At 31.7% G+C, this 23,570-nt stretch overlaps 1 protein-coding gene across 1 annotated transcript in view; it reads right to left on the minus strand.

Moving 5' to 3' along the window:
* Positions 1–23,570, minus strand: part of LOC134697661 (arginine--tRNA ligase, cytoplasmic-like) — a 111,461-nt gene that overhangs the window by 1,154 nt on the left and 86,737 nt on the right. The window contains exons 11-14 of the mRNA XM_063559945.1: positions 16,995–17,100; positions 14,357–14,470; positions 13,403–13,461; positions 9,643–9,890 (exon numbers count right to left, since the gene is read on the minus strand). Of these exons, the coding sequence (XP_063416015.1) occupies positions 9,643–9,890; positions 13,403–13,461; positions 14,357–14,470; positions 16,995–17,100 (527 nt within the window). The remainder of the gene's footprint in view (positions 1–9,642; positions 9,891–13,402; positions 13,462–14,356; positions 14,471–16,994; positions 17,101–23,570) is intronic.

The raw sequence follows: 23,570 nt of genomic DNA on the forward strand, positions 1-23,570 counted from the left end.
TATCAGGATCTAATAATAAAACTTTGAATGAGAGTTGGCAAATATGCCACTAAATTGACAGCTATATCTGCCTTAAGGATATTCATTGGTAACAACTTATTAGCCTTGATACCAAAAAAAAAATGGAACTGGACAATATCCAAGGGAAATATATTTTGAAACTTAACATTGAAAATTTATTCAATCACTACACCATGTCTTAGAGTGCCTCAAAATGGTAGCCAAACTGAAATGTACTAATAGTGATGCAACTTTATACAAAATATCATTGATCTATAACAAGTTGTTTTGCTCAAATTGACTTTTAGCAAAAAACATATCATTGAAAATTGCTAATTAATTCAGTCATAGAATCAGGAACTAGGTAGAAGGGACTCAAAACAGTTGTCAAACTGATACATACTAATACAATGTAGTATGCAAATTTATATTTATAGTATATCAAGTACTTCTTATCATATTAAAATAATTTTAACAGCTTAGAAAACTAAACAATTGTTTGCTGTCATTGGAGAAGCAATCCAATGTAAGTTTTGCTTTCCACAACTTTCGTCATATGCAAGACAATAAACTGGCTATCACTTTCAGGCACATTTATCAAACGTATTCAAAAGAGAATATTCTTGCCAACACAAGTTCTTTTTGGTTAAATTTTTAATCAGATACATAAACTAGAGGCTCTAAAAAGCCTGTGTCGCTCACCTTGGTTTTTGTGAATATTAAACAAAGGAGGCAGATGGATTCATGACAAAATTGTGTTTTGGTGATGGTGATGTGTTTGTTCATCTTACTTTACTGAACATTCTAGCTGCTTACAATTATCTCTATCTATAATTAACTTGGCCCATTAGTTTCAGAGAAGATTTTTGTAATAGATTACTAAGATTATGAAACTAGAGGCTCTCAAGAGCCTGTGTCGCTCACCTTGGTCTATGTGCATATCAAACAAAGGACACAAATGGATTCATGACAAAATTGTATTTTGGTGATGGTGATGTGTTTGAAGTTCTTACTTTACTGAACGATTTTGCTTCTTACAATTATATCTATCATGAACTTTGCCCATTAGTAACAGAGAACTATATTTGGTAAAAATTTACATAAATTTACCAAATTAATAAAAATTGTTAAAAATTGACTATAAAGGGCAATAACTCCTTAAGGGGTCAATTGACCATTTAGGTCATGTTGACTTATTTGTAGATCTTACTTTGCTGAACATTATTGCTGTTTACAGTTTATCGCTATCTATAAAAGTATTCAAGATAACCAAAAACGGCAAAATTTCTTTAAAAATTACCAATTGGAGGGCAGCAACCCAACAACCAGTTGTCCAATTCATCTGAAAAATTCAGGGCAGATAGATATTGACTTGATTAACAATTTAACTTCTTGTCAGATTTGCTCTAGATGCTTTGGTTTCATAGTTATAAGCAAAAAACTGCATTTTACCCCTATGTTCTATTTTTAGCCGTGGCGGCCATCTTGGTTGAATGGCCAGGTCATCGGACACATTTTTCAAACTAGATACCCCAAAGATGATTGTGGCCTAGTAGTTTCAGTGGAGATTTTGTAAAAGATTACTTAGATTTATGAAAAATGGTTAAAGATTGACTATAAAGGGCAATAACTCCTAAAGGGTCAACTGACCATTTTGGTCATGTTGACTTATTTGTAGATCTTACTTTGCTGAACATTATTGCTGTTTACAATTTATCTCTATCTATAATAATATTCAAGATAATAACCAAAAACAGCAAAATTTCCTCAAAATTACCAATTCAGGGGCACAACCCAACAACCGATTGACCGATTCATCTGAAAATTTCAGGGCAGATAGTTCTTGACCTGATGAACATTTTTATCCATGTCAGATTTCCTCAAAATGCTTTGGTTTTTGAGTTATAAGCCAAAAACTGCATTTTACCCCTATGTTCTATTTTTAGCGGTGGCGGCCATCTTGGTTGGTTGACCAAGTCACGCCACACATTTTTTAAACTAGATACCCCAAAGATGATTGTGGCCAAGTTTGGATTAATTTGGCCAAGTAGTTTCAGAGGAGAAGATTTTTGTAAAAGATTACTTTAATTTACGAAAAATGGTTAAAAATTGACTATAAAGGGCAATAACTCCTAAACGGGTCAACTGACCATTTTGGTCATGTTGACTTATTTGTAGATCTTACTTTGCTGAACATTATTGCTGTTTACAGTTTATCTCTATCTATAATAATATTCAAGATAATAACCAAAAACAGCAAAATTTCCTCAAAATTACCAATTCAGGGGCAGCAACCCAACAACCGATTGACCGATTCATCTGAAAATTTTAGGGCAGATAGATCTTGACCTGATAAACATTTTTATCCCATGTCAGATTTCCTCAAAATGCTTTGGTTTTTGAGTTATAAGCCAAAAACTGCATTTTACCCCTTTGTTCTATTTTTAGCCGTGGCGGCCATCTTGGTTGATTGACCAGGTCACGCCACACATTTTTTAAACTAGATACCCCAAAGATGATTGTGGTCAAGTTTGGATTAATTTGGCCAAGTAGTTTCAGAGGAGAAGATTTTTGTAAAAGATTACTGTAATTAACTAAAAATGGTTAAAAATTGACTATAAAGGGCAATAACTCCTAAATGGGTCAATTGACCATTTAGGTCATGTTGACTAATTTGTAGATCTTACTTTGCTGAACATTATTGCTGTTTACAGTTTATCTCTAACTATAATAATATTCAAGATAATAACCAAAAACAGCAAAATTTCTTCAAAATTACCAATTCAGGGGCAGCAACCCAACAACCGATTGACCGATTCATCTGAAAATTTCAGGGCAGATAGATCTTGACCTGATAAACATTTTTACCCCATGTCAGATCTGCTCTAAATGCTTTGGTTTTTGAGTTATAAGCCAAAAACTGCATTTTACCCCTATGTTCTATTTTTAGCCGTGGCGGCCATCTTGGTTGGTTGACCGGGTCACGCCACACATTTTTTAAACTAGATACCCCAATGATGATTGTGGCCAAGTTTGGTTTGATTTGGCCCAGTAGTTTCAGAGGAGAAGATTTTTGTAAAAGTTAACGACGACGGACGACGACGACGACGACGGACGACGGACGCCAAGTGATGAGAAAAGCTCACTTGGCCCTTCGGGCCAGGTGAGCTAAAAATGGTTAAAACTTGACTATAAAGGGCAATAACTCTTAAAGGGGTCAACTGACCATTTCGGTCATGTTGACTTATTTATAGATCTTACTTTGCCAACATTTATTATTATACCTTACATATATTCTAAACAATTCTATTGGGTGAAACATTATCACGTGACATGGAATAGTTCAGTTGTATTTCAATCAATTGCAAGGAAAGACGAATAACCCTAAAAATTTCCACCATTCACCGGCGAATAACCTTTTGAGATTGTTGATTTGTACTTGAGTTATCTCCCATGATAATGACGTCACAGACGTAAATAAACAAAATGGCAGCGTTCACGTTACACTTGAAGCTCACCGAGAGAAGAAGAAGAAGAAGAGACGAGGAAGAAGAGACGAGAAAATAAGGCATTAGACATGAATAGAGTGCCAGCAGCTGATGATAGCTCTTCTGGAGTAACGGTCCTTTTCAGGGCCATCAATATTTTTTTACAAAAGATTTTACTTTTGTTGTACATTCTAGAAATTCTAGAACACAAATGTATTTTCAACTGACGTCAACTTGTCTTTGACTTTGTTATGTAAAACATATAGAAAGTGTTCGAAAGGCCTTTCTATTGTAAGTTTGGTATAATAAATCAATTGTGGCCCCTTAGAATCGATAAAATATCCAAAATTGTCAACCCTTGAAAGTTATTTCACTTCAGGCTGCGCCCTCATTGAAATAACCTTCTCGTGTTGACAATTTTGGATATCCACCTCTCCAACAGGCCATAATTGTATATAGTATTTTAAAGTTTATCTCTATCTATCATAATATTCAAGATAATAACCAAAAACAGCAAAATTTCCCTAAAATTACCAATTCAGGGGCAGCAACCCAACAACAGGTTGTCCGATTCTTCTGAAAATTTCAGGGCAGATAGATCTTGACCTGATAAACAATTTCACCCAGTCAGATTTGCTCTAAATGCTTTGGTTGTTGAGTTATAAGCCAAAAACTGCATTTTACCCTATGTTCTATTTTTAGCCATGACGGCCATCTTGGTTGGTTTGGCAGGTCACGCCACACATTTTTTAAACAAGATATCCCAATGATGGTTGTGGCCAAGTTTGGTTTAATTTGGCCAAGTATTTTCAGAGGGGAAGATTTTTGTAAAAGTTAACAACGACGCCAGATGCTAAGTGATGAGAAAAGCTCACTTGGCCCTTCGGGGCAGGTGAGCTAAAAACAGCAAAATTTCCTTTCATTACCAATTTAGGGACAGCAACCCAACACCAGTTTGTCTGATTCATCTGAAAATTTCTGGGCAGATAGATCTTCACCTGATGAACAATTTTACCCCATGTCAGATTTGCTCTAAATGCTTTGGTTTTTGAGTTATACGCCAAAAACTGCATTTTACCCCTATGTTCTATATTTAGCCGTGGCAGCCATCTTGTTTGGTTGGCCGGGTCACGCCACACAATTCTTAAACTAGATACCCAAATGATGATTATGGCCAAGTTTGGCTTAATTTGGCCCAGCAGTTTCAGAGGAGAAGATTTTTGTAAAAGTTAACGACGACGGATGAGCGACGCCAAATGATGAGAAAAGCTCACTTGGCCTTTTGGGGCAGGTGAGCTAAAAATGAAATCACTAAAATCATTGAAATCTTTGGAGAAGACGTTACAGTACTAAGTTGAAAAACTTTGAGTCTAATACATTTTCCATTTTTGAACAAAAAAATATGTTGAAATTGTTGAAATTTTGAATGCTTTTTTTCAAAATTACAAGGGGCAGACAACTCCCTTATATTTTAAAATAGATAAAAAACCTCAACTGTCATAAAAAATCTGTATCTGTGTTTCATTCCTGATGTTCAATTTTTAATAATGGCAGCAGCCAATGTTATTGGTGTTCAGGATACAATCATGACATACAACAGTCAAACAGGATTGAAACCATGTTTGTTTATAACTGGTACAATTATTTTCCATAAGTTATTTGACAAGAGCTCAGACTTATTGCTGAGAGCAAGTGGGTCAAGCATCATTGAAATACAAGCCAGTCTTTGTTTTGTTTCCAGGATTATTGAGTACAAAATTGATACAGATTTGTAATCTAGAAAAAATGTTATTAAATGAAAACCGAAGTGTTGGAAGTGTTGACCGGTGATGAAATATTGATTGACCCACACTTTTGTAACAGAAATTTGTCTACAGGGTAGTAAACTTTACACTAAATTAGTCACAATTCTTAGCATGTCAATCACATTTTTATGTCTAATCCAATATTTCTTTAGAATAAGGAAAATATGTGTCAACAGGTTTAGACTGCTTATACTTAAATCTGAACCAGCTTTATAATTACATATTCTATATAAAAATCTAATTTAAATACAATAAATTTGAGTCTTTATTTCTTATAAACCTGCTTCAAGCAAAAGATTTTCAACTGTGCCCTGAATAAATGCACTTCACTTCAATGTATATAATAAAATCAATGTCTATATCTAGGAAAATTTCTTTACTAAAATGTTAGCAATTATAATATAGAACCTTAAAGAGCTTTGATATTTTATCTTCTGTTTTCAATGTCTATATCTAGGAAAATTTCTTTACTAAAATGTTAGCAATTAGAATATAGAACCTTAAAGAGCTTTGATATTTTATCTTCTGTTTTCATATTTCTTAGCTGATTCATACTTTCCAAGGTTGGTTTGAGTATATGATTATAATTTTTATCTCAAGTTCTTTTTTGGCCGAAATTCTATTATGACGTCAATATTTTCTTGCTTTCAACTGAATTTCTGCTTATTTCATCACAATAAACAAAACCATGTCACAAAGAAAGATAAAATCTGCATTATATTGTTAGACAGAATTCCTCCATGAAGTCTTGTGCAATACCATATTGTTACACTTAAGGGTATTAAATTCATGTTTTAAATTTAAAATTGAACCGTTTGAAGTTGAGGATCTCTTTCAAACATATTTTTTGGCTCCTAAATGGACTACCATATAACACTTCTTTTCTAGACAACATGGAAAATAAGAACAATTTAACAGCTATTAGAATGCAACATCTTTGAACTGCAAAGAGCAATCAATGCTACAGGAAATGTTTAGAAGTTGAAGGGAAATATGCCATCTGACTTGAGATAAAATTAAAAAAAAATATTGTGAGATAGTTAACTTAAACAAATCTTGCTTTAGGGACATGTAGTTGTAACCTGATTACACCGTAGACAGTACAAATCTAATTGTTACCATTAAAGGGATATTTTCTGAAATATTCCATTATGAAACCTCTCAAAATCTGTCGTACTCATAATGGTAAGTGTACTTTAATGGAAACAAATCCTTTTGACAGGAATGACCACAGACAGTCTGTAACTCGTAAGATAAATACAATATGGCATCATTTTACCGATCGTCAGAACAACTGTAATATTTATCATCGAGGAATGAGGTCAACAAATAGATATATTTTATCTGCTGATTTTAATACATGAGCTGCATCCGATAGAACTGGAAGTGCAAGTGCAAGGATAGATGTACATAAGACTTTGATTGATTTTGGAACATTTAAATACGAAATAAAAGAATTTTAGTCTGTTTTATAGGTTGACTTTGCTTAAAAGATTGAAAACAAATTTAAGACTACAATAGATTAACATGTATTAATATTTGTTGGCTATCCAATGCAGTTCTCATGTAATAATCAAAATATTTAGAGCATTTTCGCTCTGATTTAATTATCCAAGCAATTTACAATGTCATGAGATCAACTCATACAACTAATGCAAAGATATTATGAAATAGATGACTAGCAATATAAACCTTCATCTGTTGAGCAAATAAATTAACACAAGTAAAACTGATCATGCTTAACTGTATTTCTTTTGACAATCTAGCTTAAGAAATGTCCAATTTGTTCAGCATTAAATGACAATTATGTAAATATAGATTCTTACATTGATACCAGTGGATTATCGGATTTATCCAATCGAGATAGTTAAATTATCAATTTTAAAGTCCGAGCCGCCTCGGCAAGGACTTTAAAATTTATAATTTAACTATCGAGATTGGATAAATCCGATAATCCACGAGTAACTATTTAAGAATCTGTTTCTCTAATGATTAAAAAGACATTTTCTTTTTTTGTTAACCGAAAATCCCCTTCGAGTGCCTTTCACATTGCACGAAGTTGTCAATTTCATTAACACCTGTTATCGTTTTTTGATTCATTCAGTTAGCTAAAAAGGTCATGACCCTCAAAATCATCCAATGATCTTTTGAGATCACCAGCAACCACACGTTGATTACATTTTTTTATACAATGGGTTCGGAAAGGGATAAATTTCCATAGAGTTAGAGAAACCAAATATAAATGTTTACCAATTGAAAAGTTAAAACGAATCAAAGAGAAGTAAGCTGATCATATAACTAATAGTTAAATTAGTCAACTTCCCTCATGTCAGTTTTATCATGCAGTATTAAAAGCTGTTGTTTTTATATTTTATTTTTATGAATGTAGAAAGATCGATAGGAAATTATTCCTTACTGATATTCAAACACATGCAATATTAAAACAGGTCTTTTATCATTTATTACGGAAGCAAGAAAAATGAGTTTTGTGATATATGAAACACATGCATCTTGTAACATTTGTTATTAGTAATCCAATTTTAAGTTTTTCCAACGATAACTTGTGAAATTATGTCAGCAGAAACAAAGATGTTTGAAAAATATTTACTTGGTATAAGACGGTGATGACATGATATTCAATAAACCTAATTACAAAAATATTTTCAACATCAATTTCCTAGAGTTCAAAATTTTTTGGATAAAAATTACGGAAAGTTGGGTTGATTATCATGTCAATGTTTTCTAAATAAATATCATCACAATTTTTCATTTACGTAAGCACTATTAAGTGCACAGCATGCATGTAAAAGATGATAATACATTTTAACACTTGACAAATATAACAGCACTGACAGCTTTTCTCCTCATCAGTAATAAAATTGTCTTTAGAAAAACCCCACAATGGTTGAACTATAAATGGTTGATTCTTTTTCAATTGTCTTATTAATGCCTTATATTGTACTATGCTCCTTGTGAGCCCTTTTAATGGAAATAGAACATCTTCTTCTAAATGAATCACCTATTAAGCAAATTGAGTAACTACGCATCACACGATATTGCAGGCTAATCCAAAAGGTAAAAAGGAAATATACTACTGAGCACTAACCTCAGAGAGTTATTTTTTATGAAATATTTATTTCTAATGTGTCTCACAGCAATTTTGAAAATCATAAAATTTTTGTTATATAAACACATGAAACAGGCAAATTTGAAAATTGCAGTATAGATGATGACGTCACTCATGCTAGTCCAGAAAATCATGACGCCTGTTGAGGGTGTTTAAAATAGTTGCAGGAAGGAGTCAATGCTAATGTTAAACACAAAATTACAGTCCAAAATCGTCTTTTGAAAAAACCCACCATAGTAAAACTGTAAAAGAATCAGCTATTATAATTAAGCAAATTAGATATAACTACACATCACATGGTATTTCTCATTCCAAAAAGGAGATATACAACTGTGAAACCCACTAACCTAAGAAAGTTATTTTTGATGAAATAATTATTTACTATGTGTCTAAAAGCAATTTGAAAACCTTAAAATTTGGTTCCATTAGCAGGCAAATATGATAATTGTAGAATAGATGATGACGTCACTCATGCTAGTCCAGATAATCATGATGCCTGTTGAGGCTTTTAAATTGTTGCAGGAAGGAGTCAACGCCAATGTCATAATCAAATTACAGTCTTAAGTTGTCTTCAGAAAAAAACAACACATTCAATAAGTGAAACTATAATGAATCAGCTATTAAAAAAATTAGGTAACTAAGCATAACACGACATTTCTCAATCCAAACGGTTATAAAGGAAATACACTACAGAGAAACCCACTAACCTCAGAAAGTTATTTTTGATGAAATAATCCTTTATTATATATGTCTCACAGCAATTTTGAAAATCATTTAACTTTTGTTCTATAAATGGGCAAATTTGGATATTTTAATATAGGAATTCAGTTGTTGATGATGTCACTTATGCTGAGCCCAAATAATTATGACGTCTGTGAAGAATGTCTCAAATAGTTGCAGGAAGGAGTCAACCTTAATGTCATACACCTAATTGCAGTCTTAACACAGTAGTGAAAATAGAAATGAATCAAGATATTAAGCAAATATTTAAGTGAAATTTTATGTGGAGAAAACTCCAAGCAGGATACGATTGGCAATAATCAGAAATCAAACTTCTAATTTCTTAAAGTATTATCTATATGCAGCTATTCCTTAAATTTTATGTATGAAACCATATTTTTTTCCCTTCCATAACTTAATCTGTAAATTAACAGCACACGCCATAACATGACGTTGTTTTTTTACAAGGTTGACAATAAACTTATCTATATCTCAAACAAACCTGTCTGTCTGTCCTTTTCTATGCAGTAGCAGACGTCATAAAATTCTGTAAATGTATTAGATGTTTCATACAAGTATTCACACAGTGTGTGTAACATGAGATCATCTAAACACTTCAGTATTATTTCTGGGAAACGTAGAAGACATTTAGCAAGTTTCCATTCCTTCTCATGGTCTAGTTGTATCTTATCCTTTATTGCAGCTTCCTTTAACTTTTGTTGACTGACATTGGCATTCCTGGCAATTGACCTTGAAATAAATGAGAAAGATAATTTAGAAAAAATTGGCTGTAGTTTTCAATTAGAACTGGATGCATCTTTTTAGTGATGTTTCCTTTACATGATGACAAGGACCTGTAAGTATAAATGTAAATGTATTTGGTTCACAAGTCAAAGGAGTATGTTCGATAAGGTCCTAAAATGGCCCACTTTTTTAGCGTAAATTTCAAATTCGGATTTATCGACCAATATTACGATAAAGTATAGCTAATACATTGACTAGCTACGATATAAACCTTTTTGTTGAAAATTTTACGTCTCTGCGTTTCACTATGACGTCACAAGTTGTACTAATGTTGATTTTTCAGGAAAAAATCAATGAAAATGGGTAAATTTCCATAGATTATTGGACAGGAACCATAGAGCGCATACGTCGACAACAAAGATCTTTTAAAACAATGTTTGTGAAGATATTTCACATGTCTTATTTGAATCTTAAGCTTGTCGACGCCTGCGCTCAATGTTTCCTGGTCCTTTATTTGGTTAAAATCCAGCTGATTTTGTCAAATTTCACCAAAATCCCTTATCTTGACCTTTTTTGGATGTAAAAATCAACGTGTTAGAATTAAACTTTGACAAAAACTGTTCTGTTTAACTTTCTAACATGTCTTAAAGGCAACTTAAAACATGTATTGTCTTGTTACTATGAACTTTATAATTGGGGCCAAATATGGCCCTTACCGAACTTACTCCTTTGATTTTAAAAAATGGCATAAAGTAGCCAAAAATAAATGAAACAAATAATGGTTGATCTTTTTTATCTTTCAAAGTTACACTACTTGTACAGAAGCACACATTACATTTCCAATTAAAAAGTTTTAAATAATAATATGAATGGTGTAAACTAAAAGGGTAAGCACCTCTGATATATACTTAAATATCATTTATCATAGAAGTTAAGAACTATAGGATATAAATGGAAATCATAGTTTACTGTCAGTCATAATACTGTGGATTCATTATTTTTTGTTAGATAAAAATATTCGTTGGTTTCATGGGTACAATTTAACCATTCATTCCAATGTTCAATGAATAACGTATTTTTAATAGGCTTTATATACTGAGATTTGCAAAACAACGAAATCAAATTTCCACAAAAATTAAAGTTTCCAGCAATCCACAAAAATAAATAAATCCATAGTTAACTGTAGTATACAATGGTCACCCACAGGACTGGACTAAACTGACCCTATAAGAGAGAGATGAATTGAGGTTTAAAATTCATAGGTATTAGAGGTCGATTTAGGAGGGGGGGGGGGCAGGGGCCCTTTTTTGGAAAAAAATTGGTTACTTTTATAGGGAATCACTGAAGCGTGACTGAAGCAGGCCCCCTCTTAGGCAGTCAGTAGGCCCCCACTTATGAAAGTTTCTGTATCCCCATTGGGTTTACCTATGGTATGGGTTTTTCTCATTGTTCAGGTGGTACTGAGTGAGTGACCTAGAGTTGTTTATTTGTGTGTCATTAATGTTCTTTAGTTATCTCATTGCATTTGCAATCATACCACATATTATTTTTATATCTACAGGGGGATAAGAAGAGAATGCTCTAAAAAGACATGTGTATGCTTAATAATTCTAAGGTGACCTTTATAGCAAGTAAGGCTGATTATTTTAAAAATAGCCCAAGGTTTCCTTAATGTTATGAGAAACTGTAAGAGTTTACTAAAAGTTATTCCCCTAATTAATGTACATGTAACTTTCTACATTACTGCAGTATCTGAGAAAAACTTTCCAAGCTCAGTTTCAAGATTATGCAAAATTAAGTCAATATTCATGGGCACCATGATCATACTATGTCAAATTTTCCAAACAACTTTTTTTTCTATAATTTTCTAATCAATATCTCTAAGCTGACTATGCGGTATGGGCTTTGCTCATTGTTGAAGGCCGTTAGGTGTCCTATAGTTGTTAATTTCTGTGTCATTTTGGTCTCTTGTGGAGAGTTGTCTCGTTGGCAATAATACCAATTTTCATAGATTTTGACTTTTAATGCCAATGTAATGGGAAATTCACTTCCTACTTTCATGTTATTTTAGTGGGGAAAAGATAAAATATCATTCCAGGCACAACAAGGGAATATATCAATATCCTTAAAACTGAATGGAAACACGGTTTTGTCCAGATTAAGAATTAACCAGTTTGGGAGACATCTTTGGACTAACATCTATACTCTCCTTCAGACAGTGTAAAACAATGACCCCCCAGGGTAAAGTGATCCTCTTGAATCCCTTTTAACAGTAATCAGACTATTTCCTACCTAGATAAGACATAATGGATACTTTAAGCTTGATATTGATGCATGACATTTACTGCTTGTAGAGCCAAATTCCATAAAAGACAATCCCAGATAGTTTATGTACATGGAAAATTAAAATGACATCTACAGCGTTATGATTTTGGGGTAGTGGGTCAATACAGAGCTTTGTGTACATATTGACATACTTATTAGTAAAATGAATATATGACCTTTTGCTTAAGATGATTTATGAGGGTTTGGGTGGGGTTAAATGATTAAAGATTAATGCCCTTAAAAAATGAAGATTAGAGAATAACGGGCAAAAAAAATAGAAGATTAGAGAAAAAAGGGGTTAATATTTTGAAGATTAGAGAAAAAAGGGGTTAAAATTAAATGTTTACAGAATAACAGACCCTCCATCCAGACCCTCAATTACATACACTGTGACCTCAATTTTCTTGGGAATGAATGAATACTAGGGATAGATCAAAGAATAAGGGACAATATCTTCCTAATAAATAATGATTTGTGAATTATACTTCCCAGTAATCAACTATCTACAACATTGAAATACTAATAAATTCAAATATTAATTAAAGCTATAAAAGGCCATCAGTCATTATATAATGTGAATCAGTTCAAAAGAAAATAGAGAAATTTTATTATGATTTTATATTTTTTTTTCCATACAGGTATTTATAAATCTGTTGGTTTTTCAGAGATTAAACAGGAAAAACACATTGCTTTGTCAGTAGAAAACTGGAAATTCCTGCCAACCAACCCACAATCATCTGAATGGAATAGCCCTCACCATTGTTTATTAATATTTGCAAATTTGAGAAAAAAATCCCAGAATTTACAATTGTTGATATCAGTTGTGCATTTATTTTTACAGTATGAATCTGCTTGAACGATATTGTTTTCATACTTGAACACATCGTTTATAGAGGAAAAAAACATTTGAAATTGTTGATAAACATTATACTGGGAGGATAACATCATTAGAAAATAAGGGCATTATCCCCACGGGCTTAGTATATATCTGGGATTTTGATTGGTTTACGCACGTCGTTACTAAACCCATAGCCCCAGGGTGTTGCTAACCCATATCCCTGGACGTTGCTTACCATTATCCCGGGGAACTTCAAGTCTCATGGTGTACTGGGGTACTTCAGGGTGTTAAAATATCCATATCTATGAATATGAACGTAGATAACTTATAATATCTTCCTAATAAATCCTCTCACCTTATTCTAACATAAGCATAAAGTAAATATGCAGCTGTGTTTCCTCGATCATCCAACATCTGTTAAAGTAAAAAAAAATATATAAATCCAAAAAATAACTTTTTTACTCTTTGCTCACAGCTAAGGGCCATAACAGAATTTTACCCATGGTAAGCATCATGGAAGCACTTTTGTTTAATTTTTACTTTGAATTTATAAATTTGTGTGCCTGGCATTTCACACACAACAATGTAATTTGTTTCTTTTTAGACAAAATCTTTTACAATAATACATGTTTAATATGAATTAGAGAATGTTCAGTATTCCCCAAAAACAGTATATTATTTCCCATGGTAATTTTTTCAACTGTTCATTAGTTTCAATATTTTAACTCAAGTGGTACTAGTAATCATGATTGTGGCCATGTTTGATAGAATTGGCAAAGTAGTATTACTATTACAAAAAGAGAATAATTCTAAACATTCAAAGATGAAAAAGATGAGACTGATATTTATGACGTTAGTGTTCAATAGTTGTCATTTGCCGGTGTGGTTCATTAGTGTTTCTTGGTTTTCCTGTTTGAATTGTTTTACACTTGAATTTTTTGGGACCCTTTATAGCTTGCCAAGGCTCAATATTTAAGGCTGTACATTGACCCATAATGGTTTACTTTATACAAATTGTGACTTGGATGGAGAATTGTATCATTGGCACTTATACCACTACTTTATATACTGTAAACCAACTTACTTTCACAGATACTTTATTTCACGTTTTACCCTTTCTTGACCACTTCGCGGATATTTAATTTCACGATTTTCTGATTAACTTGATGAAGTTTCATAAGGACAGATCCAAAGTTTACATATTGGCGACGGTTTATATTCGCGTTATTTTTCTACTCGCGAAAGTGTCGAAAATAAATCGCTCACGAAAATAAGTTGTTTTACAGTATCTAGATCCAGTGATACATACTTTGTCAAATGAGAATACATAGTCATTGGTTCGACTGTGTGATAGATCAGCGTATTTAATGCAACCATAAGCAACATTCTCCTTAGCTGCTTTAAACTGTTCTTTGGTTAACTCCTAAAAAAGAAACAAAAATTAACAGTACAAAACAAACAAATTTATCCAGAGCTTCTTAATTTTAAAGATAAAAGTTTGTTTTGAGAAGAATGGAGATGCTTATTATGAAGTCTTTGTTTATAAGTGTGTCAAGGTGCCCTTTAAAAATCTTAAAAGAGAAGTCATCAGCGGGTTGTTAGTCATTTTTTAGTTATTTTTTAAGTGGAAATGGAAATGACTATCAATCAAGGTGCCACCCACTTTTTAGACCTGACTTAAACTTAATGTCCTAAATAATCTTCCATGTTTTCCCCAGCATTGATAACCATCTAATAACCAATTAATCATCTAGAAACATGTTACCATTCTGTGTTGTTTCCTTAAAAATACCGCAAAACATGTAAATATTTAATCTGTTTACAGTGAAAATAGTAACTCCTTTGTCTTGTAGATGTGACATGATCAATGCATCAAGCCTTATAGTATGTAGCTTAGTTGCACTCAGAATCATAAATTTCTTTAAAACAAATTAAAGCTATCTGGTGTGAGGTTTTGTATTCATATTTTGAACAATAATTACATTAGATGTATGTTTCATTATAATACGTTATTCTGATTGGCTAATTGCACATCACATGTTAATTGCATGAAACAATAACATTTCATTCATTATGACAGGAGGTCCCACAATAAAGTGCACAGGTGAATTTAAAAATTAAACTTCATGAAAATTGTGTTTTTATAATCCTAGCTAAAAAATGTAATTATAAGAATTGAATGCTTCTTTTTGTAACTTTATAGGGTTGTAAAAGAGTTGACTGTGCATACATTTTTAGAATGAAGCGCTTCCGCGCTTCATGCAAAATGTACTTAGGTCAATGCTTTTACACCCAAATAAATTTACAAAGAGAAGCATTCAATTCTTAAATAAATTATCTTTTTTCTTTAATAAACTAAGGACACAGAGCTGTGTCTTACTGGTGTCATTTTGATGGTGAAATGTTAATGTGAAAATTAAACTAAGTAACTAGTTTGAAATGTCAATGAACTATATATGAAGGTACAAAGTCAAATAATTTGTGATGACATAACATAAGGCCTACACTAATACAACTGATTATCAAATATCATTAGCTTATCATAAGATTGGCTCCCCTTGAACTTGCCTTATTACAAACTATACATAGGTCTAGTCTAAAGTTTCAAGGTTAATAGACCATGTTGCAGAGAGCATATTTGCATGATGGTTGACAAAATTCTGACATTCACTTTATTTGAACTTTGATGGATAGTTGTCTTAAGTTCATTGGCAATCATGCCACATCCCCTCATTTTTATATAGCCAAATAATCTCGATGCATATCATTTATCATTGACTTTGTCCACTGTTAAGAAAGGTATTGAATTTCAAGGAAGTGTACTGTCTTTTTAAGCCAACAAAGGAAACTTTCCATCGATTGAATAAATACAAGAGTTCAAATGGAGGCCAACTTTAGGCTTTTTTGTATTTAATACAGTATTATCAGCAGCAAATACTAATATTGTCTCATTGGCACTCATACCACAATTTCTTGTATCTATTCAAGACTTTGGTTTGACCCAGCTTGGGATCAAATACAAGGCTGCTGGCACTTGTCAAACATACTACTAAGATACAACAAAGGCAGTATCAAATACTTAACAAATTTACATAAATATAGAATTGCTGCTAACTTTTAATAATAAATTTTTGGTTAACTTGTTGCTTATAAAGGTCTACTTTTAATGAAAATCAATTATAAAGTCAAACTCTCATGTTTTTCTACTGTATTGCCATGAGAAATTTGAACTTTGTATGCCTAATAATTTCACAAAAAACACAGAATTATTTTTCAACAGAAACAAATTGATATTTACATTTAACAAGACACTTCCTATAAATCAGACATACAGATACTATTATTATTTCATCTTTGGTCAAACATTATTTCACTCTTGTTTTGAGTGCAAAATGTGTTAAATCAATAGTAAATAATTTATTCTGAATGCAACTTGTGTTTTGATTGTCTGAAAGTTTTTTGTCTATCAGCTTATAGAAATAATTGTATCATGTGACAGTGATATCATCAATATTTTTTCCTGTTTTACTCACTTAAAATGGAATTCAAAATTAAATCATAAGAAATGACTGTAATATCTTTCCTTTTCATTTGCTATAATTGTCTCAAAAATGTGGTGCACTTTTAAATAAACATCTTTGCAGGTTATAATCCAGTGTGTAACACATTTTTTATGTCATTTCTTCATAAACAGAACAGATATCAGTTATACTTTTAAGACTGAATTACAGGGATAAATTTTTAATGTATCTTCATTTGGTATCATCACTTCTGGTTTTTCTATTTTTTATGTTTTGTTTTATGTTTTGTTGTTTGTCTGTCCATTATTTTTTTTTTTGTCATGGCCTTTTCTCAGTTTTTTCTTTTGAGTTTGAATATCCCTTTGGTATAACTTGTCCCCTATTTTCTATATCTTTTTATTTTGTTTATCAAATAAACATTTTCACCTTGTCTCTCCCTTTCTCTATCAACTTTTGTTCTGCCCTTTTCAGACCTTCATCCAATAAATCGACCAATCTGACTGTTTCTCCAGATCTTGTCTTTAATTTCTTTCTGAAAGTAAAAATCATCTCTCAATATCTTGCAATGTCTGAAAGGTCAATATGTTTTACATTCCTTGTGAAAGATTTTTGAATGGCAACATTGTTTTTTTTAAATTTTCATACGTTAATTATTTGATTGATGTCCTGAAATAACATACTGGTACACAATATCAGCTCATGCATCATATGAATTAAAAAGACAACATGAACTGGATGCTTTATACCATTAATAATCCAGTTTTCATTTGTTATAAAGGACAACGGAGCTTCATGTTTGAGGAAAAAACAACTGGTTTAGAACCAATGCTAATATTAAAACAAGATTGTATAGTTCTGTATATTGTATTGTATTGTATTATAAGTATTGTATATTGAAAAATTCAATGAATTCAATCCCAATCCATCTTTACAGAGCCTTCATTTTGATTAATCAGTTAGAAAATAATAGAAGAATCGTAGATAGAAACTCAGTTTATACCTAGAAGGCTAATTGTAATCCTTCTTATAAACTACTTTTATTAACCTCATAATCAGCAATAATTTTCAACTGTTGGAAAATCCAGAATAAAACAATTAGTCAACAATATATGATTGATTGATAGTTGGAGTTGAACACCACTATCAGCACAATTGGCTTGTAATGTGAGTTTACCTTTCATTTTACCAGTTATTATTGGTAAAGGAAACTTGAGTGCCCGGAGAGAACTACTTTAGAATCCTTCCACAGACAAACCGGCAATTCTCAAGTCTATTTAGATTGGAGTATTGAATACATCAGCCATCAAGGTTTGAACTGAGAACTGAGCCTCAGTTTTGAAAGCCTAGTGATTGCTGCTACTTAGAAAATTCAGTTATCAGCAATATATTATTCTGATTGAAAGATGCACTACAGGAAAATAATGACAGATTCCAAAATTCAGGGTCAGAATGGAAGCCTCAAAATAGTTCTTAAGAAACATTAAACACTTTGAAATTCCTACTACATTCCATTCTCAATTTTACAATGACATAAAAATTGTAGCAAATGATAAAACGGTGAGTCTTTTAATAATAGCTCTGTCAACATAAATTGTCACAGCAAAAAAAAAAAAAAGAAGCAATATACACTTCTATTTTCTGTAACTTGACATAATTTAGATATTAAAATAGTTTGCAATATTAATATGTTTTCAGTAACACAGAAAAGATCTGACATGAATTTTTACTCAGCCTTATTAGCTGCATGCACAGAATACATAAACAATCAGATTTATGGCATTCAGTTTGTCATATAATTCATGGACAGATTTTATCTGATGGGCTTTTGTTATCTTTAAATACTCACAACCAATATATAAATAAAATAACCACTTTTCTGTACATTAAAATACATTACTTAAGCATTTAGCATTTACAGACTGTCTGAACTTTCCATATGTTGTTGAGTAACTATATCCATTAATGCTAATACTATATTTTCTTGCTAATGGTGTCACTAGATTGGAAGCAATGTCTATATAACAATTCATCTGAATAAGACAGAGTTTTTACAATAAAATACTGTAGTCAGACAAAATTTCAGTTTAATATCTTTGCAGTACAAATGCGTTATAAAATTGAGTATGGAAATGGGGAATACATCAAAGAGAGAACAACCCCACCAAAGGGCAAAAAACAACCAAAGGCCACCAATGGGTCTTCAATGATAGGGAGAAAATCCAGCACCAAGAGGTTGGTCTCTGAGCTTGAGCTTGAACTTGATCGAATCAAACATCAAAATTTATACAATTAAACTCTTCCTTCATTCCAAACTCAAACATAACATTTGTTGATGCATACATCATGTGAAATTTGGACTTATATTCTTGAAGTTCCATGAAATCTTTAAAAGATCACTTTTAAAATTCATTTTTTTTTTGGCCTCCAGTCAGTTTTTCATTATCAGTTTCAAAAGTACAAAACTACTTTACCATTTATCAATGACAAAAATAGACAAATCTCATAAAAATTGAATTGTCTTCACAATGAAATCGTAAGTAAGATGATGGCTAACATCAAAGCAATTCCAGAATAAATGACACTCCAAGATAAATGTCCAGCTTAGACATGATTTATGCATAAACAAAAACTGATATTTACATTTTGATTGATAAACATTATCAGAAGTACTTCAGAAGAATATTAAGTAGAGCAATATGACTTCTATATAAACACATTTCCATCCCTGCATATAAAAATAACACTTCTATTTTCAGTCTATATCTCTCTCTCTCTATTCTCATCAAGCTCTTGGCCTTGACAATTGTGAACAGCTTTCAACTTCATGACTGTTGTGACACTATTATAGCATTTGATTTACTATTTATGTTCTACTCTTTGCAAATATCTGAGAGAAACTTACAATTTTCTAAGTTTGTAATTGAAGGATTTGATGATGATTGCTATAAATCCCAAAAGGAGTAGAAATTGGTACATGTAACGTTATTGTCCTATTGCAAAGTAGAAACAATCTAGTTTATTGTTTTTTTATCTCACATTTGAATTTAAATCTCTAAAAATTTTAAAAAATGTTTGACAATCTGTATTATCTACAAGTCTACATTAGCACAAAATAGAAGAATTACAACTTAAAGGGTGTTCTCAGTAATGACAGAAAGCTTTAGCAATTAGCATTTAATGCTGAAACAGACAAATATATCAGATGTGTCAATACAATATGCCAGAAAGTAACATGGATTTGTTTGCTAAAACATCTACCATGAAATATATTGAAGAACATCAATCGATATAAACTAGTTATTATAAGTACAAATATTTCATGTATACCGGTATTAAAGTCCTCTTTAAAATCAACATGGTAAACTGAAGATGCTTTAAAATTTGTAAATGATCATAAATATTTTATTTCTGTAAGTCTTTTTAACAACAACCAATTATTATCTTATATCAAGAGACTGTCAGAGAGACAGCAAACCAGATTTTCCTGCAGAGATCACACCCTAAACAGTTGAGCAAGAATAGACACAAAATTTAGGCTTAAAACAGCTCTCAATTTGAATTATGATTAAATATTTGATACAGCATGGGTTTTTTGTCTGTCTGTCCGTTGTCAACATGTCAGGTGATTAACACAAAAATACTTTTTTTGCATACAACTTTGATGAATTGTTTATATCTTTCGAGGTGAGCTCCCTTTTATTTATTTTTTATAAATTTAAGATTTTACGTTTCCAAAATTGTCATTATTGAACTTAACCTCCATTTTGTCATCAGTAGCACCATATTTCTATTTGAAAAGCTTTTGTTGAATGGTTCATGAGTAAATGCATGACACGACTCGGACTGGGAATGCTATTTTTAATTCTTTCAAGAACCATAACTCCTGAATGGTAAAATTCAAAATTGTCGTTATTGACCTCCATTTTGTTGTTGGTAACAACATAATAAAAGCTTTTGGTTGAACAGTTCATGATAAAATGAATGGACAACATTTGGATGCTGCCCGCTGTACATCCCCAAATAAATAATAGACATTTTCGTGGAAAGTAAATTGGTTAATAAAATGTATCTTCATAAGAAATTAAAAGTCAATTACATATTAAAATTTTTATTATCAAATGAACAAAAATTGGTGGTAATAGGTAAAACTAATCCCCTGAGTTCAGGTGAGCTACAGAAAAGTGGTGGTTATAGGTAAAATCATAGCCTGATTAAAGGTGAGCTATAGATGATATTCTAAACTTTTGTAATAACTGGTGAACAGAAAGAATTTTATTAGATTTCTCATATGTAGCGTACGTATGTCTTTATATTTCCTGAAGAAATAAATAATTCAAGTGTCCATCTTTAATACATATGGCTTGATGACTTTCATGGTCTTCTTTACAAAGAGAAAATAACCACTGGTCAGATTTCTTAGGATTGAACAGTTCTCTATTCTACAATAATAGTTTCTCCGTTGACAGCCGTAAATATAAAGATTATCCTTACAGCCACATATAACCACAAAGAACCTTATAGAAATCCTATTAAAAGTGTGATACGGTTATATTCTATGTAATAACGTCTAATTGTTGTTCCAAAGATCCTCAGGAAATTATCTTTCTGCAAGACAATCTCTTTGGTAAATCAATGTCTTCCAAGGTCAAAACACAGTTTCCCATATTGCAGTATTTTCAATTTATCTCCGACATTGCAGTATTTTCAATTTATCTGCGACATTGCAGTATTTTCAATTTATCTCCGACATTGCAGTATTTTCAATTTATCTCTCGCTGGAAAGTGCAGTAATAAGTGATATTAACAAGAAGTATTCTGACAGTTTTATTTTCATTGTCAAATTGCAATCTGTAAAGTTCAATAGCTTTAAGTGAAATTGGTCAACTACAACAGTTAAAATAGGTTAAAAATTTGGTTTCGTTATTTCGTCTAAAAATAGGAATCATCATCTGTCATGTACATTGTGTGCACTGCTGTCAAGTTCTGTTGAACATCTTTAATGCAATAAAAACACCAAAAAAAGTCTATTACCTAAGATCAATATAATCCTGAAAAAATATATTTCACTCAGATCTTTTTAGTGTTTAAACTTAGGGAACTTGTTTAAAATCAACATTTTTTAATTATAATTATACAAACAATGACTCTTCAATAGATTTCAAATAACACCATTAAAAATTAAACAAATTGCCAATAAATCATCGGAGCTCAATTTAGGCAAAACTTATATTCACTTACAGAAGCCAGTCGAAGTGTATCTAAGTTTTTCAAAGTCAATTAAACTATATTTTATCTTAATTTACCAAAACAAAAGACAATTATTGTTATATTTCGTATTCAGAGAAAACAATTATCTAGTAACAACTAAATATCAAAACCAATTGTGCGTCAAACATTTTCTCTTTACAAACATGTAAGTGCATATGACATTAAACCCAGTGCATATATCGATTACTAATCTTTATTCTTTATTATTGCACCTAATGGTGCATATCATTTGACACATAAATATCAATTTCATCCTTTTCATTAAAAAAAGGGGGAAAAAAGGGGGAGGGGTGTTTCCTAAATAATAATTTATAACAGGCAATTTACTCCTTATAAATTTATACATGTCAGTTCACTTTTAATTTTAACATGTCTTATTAAGGAGGTTATATGAACTCCTTAAGTCTTATGAATAATATTTATAATATTGTCTGTAACACAGTGGATGCTGGACATTGTCCATCATATGTCTAGACCATCACTGTCAAATTGTCAAACAATATCAAAGAGATGTCCATCTGGCATCACTTAATTAACTAGCCTACATTTGTATCATGTAGTGAGGGCTCTTTATAATCTGTCTTTGTCAGTATTACCTACAGTGTCTAGTGATGGACAAGGCTGCTCAATGGATGACATTATGTGTCCAGTGATGGACAAGTCTGCTTGGATGCCATTATGTGTCCAGTGATGGACAAGGCTGCTTGGATGCCATAATGTGTCCAGTGATGAACAAGTCACTTATCTGATTTTAAAATGTATGCAGTGATGGACCAGACTTATTAGATGTCATCAGGTTTCCTGTGATAGACCAGACTTATATGATATAAATAAGTGTCCAGTGATGGACAAGACTGATTTTTGTCTTTGTAAAATCCACTATATCTTTTTGTGTCTTTTTTATTGGTTTGCTTGATTATTTGGATTGCTGTCTAAAAATGACAGTCACGAACTCACCTCAACTTGATTGACGACTGTTTGCTCAATATCCAGTGGCAAATATCTCATGAATTCGTTACTGTTTATGTAAAAACTCGAGAAACCTTTGGATGTTTGTAAAATCTCAAGGCATGGATTTTTTTTTGTTATACTGGGCATTTAAATAATTTCATTCTATACCTTTTTGGTTATTATTATGCACAAAGAGACTATAAATAACATACAAAAGGATCCAACAGCCCCATAAATTCAAGTCCTGGACAAATGACCCAGTTAAAGAAAAAAAATCTTGATTAATATGTCATATGAATTTGTTAGATACAATTTAATACCACTACCATATGCCTGAATATTGACTTGATTTTCCGTTTTTCCCTAAACTCATAAATCTGTGATCAAATCTGAGCAACAGCTGCATGAATTTAACACTAGAACAAAGATGTCACTGTCTATATATGGCTTTGACTAAATATAGTGATAATAAATAAGACAAATATAGTTAAACCAGTATAAAAAGGCTAAAAGACTTCATAACTTGATAAAATACAGGAATCGGGGAATTCATGAGGAAAATTTTCTAATTTTTTCAAATAAATTTTGCCATAAGCACATTGAGTTCTCTTACTTTTTATTTCTCACATTGAATTGGTAACAATTGAACGAAAACCACATAACACAGTATGGTCATATACAATGATGGAAAACACACCAAAAATACCTTTTGTGGACTTCCTCACTAAACTTTTTACTTTCAAAGAACATTTTCCTCTGTCTCTCATTACCTGATGCAGCTTT

Source organism: Mytilus trossulus, chromosome 14 (genome assembly GCF_036588685.1).
Source record: "Mytilus trossulus isolate FHL-02 chromosome 14, PNRI_Mtr1.1.1.hap1, whole genome shotgun sequence".
Classification (NCBI taxonomy): Eukaryota; Metazoa; Mollusca; class Bivalvia; order Mytilida; family Mytilidae; genus Mytilus; species Mytilus trossulus.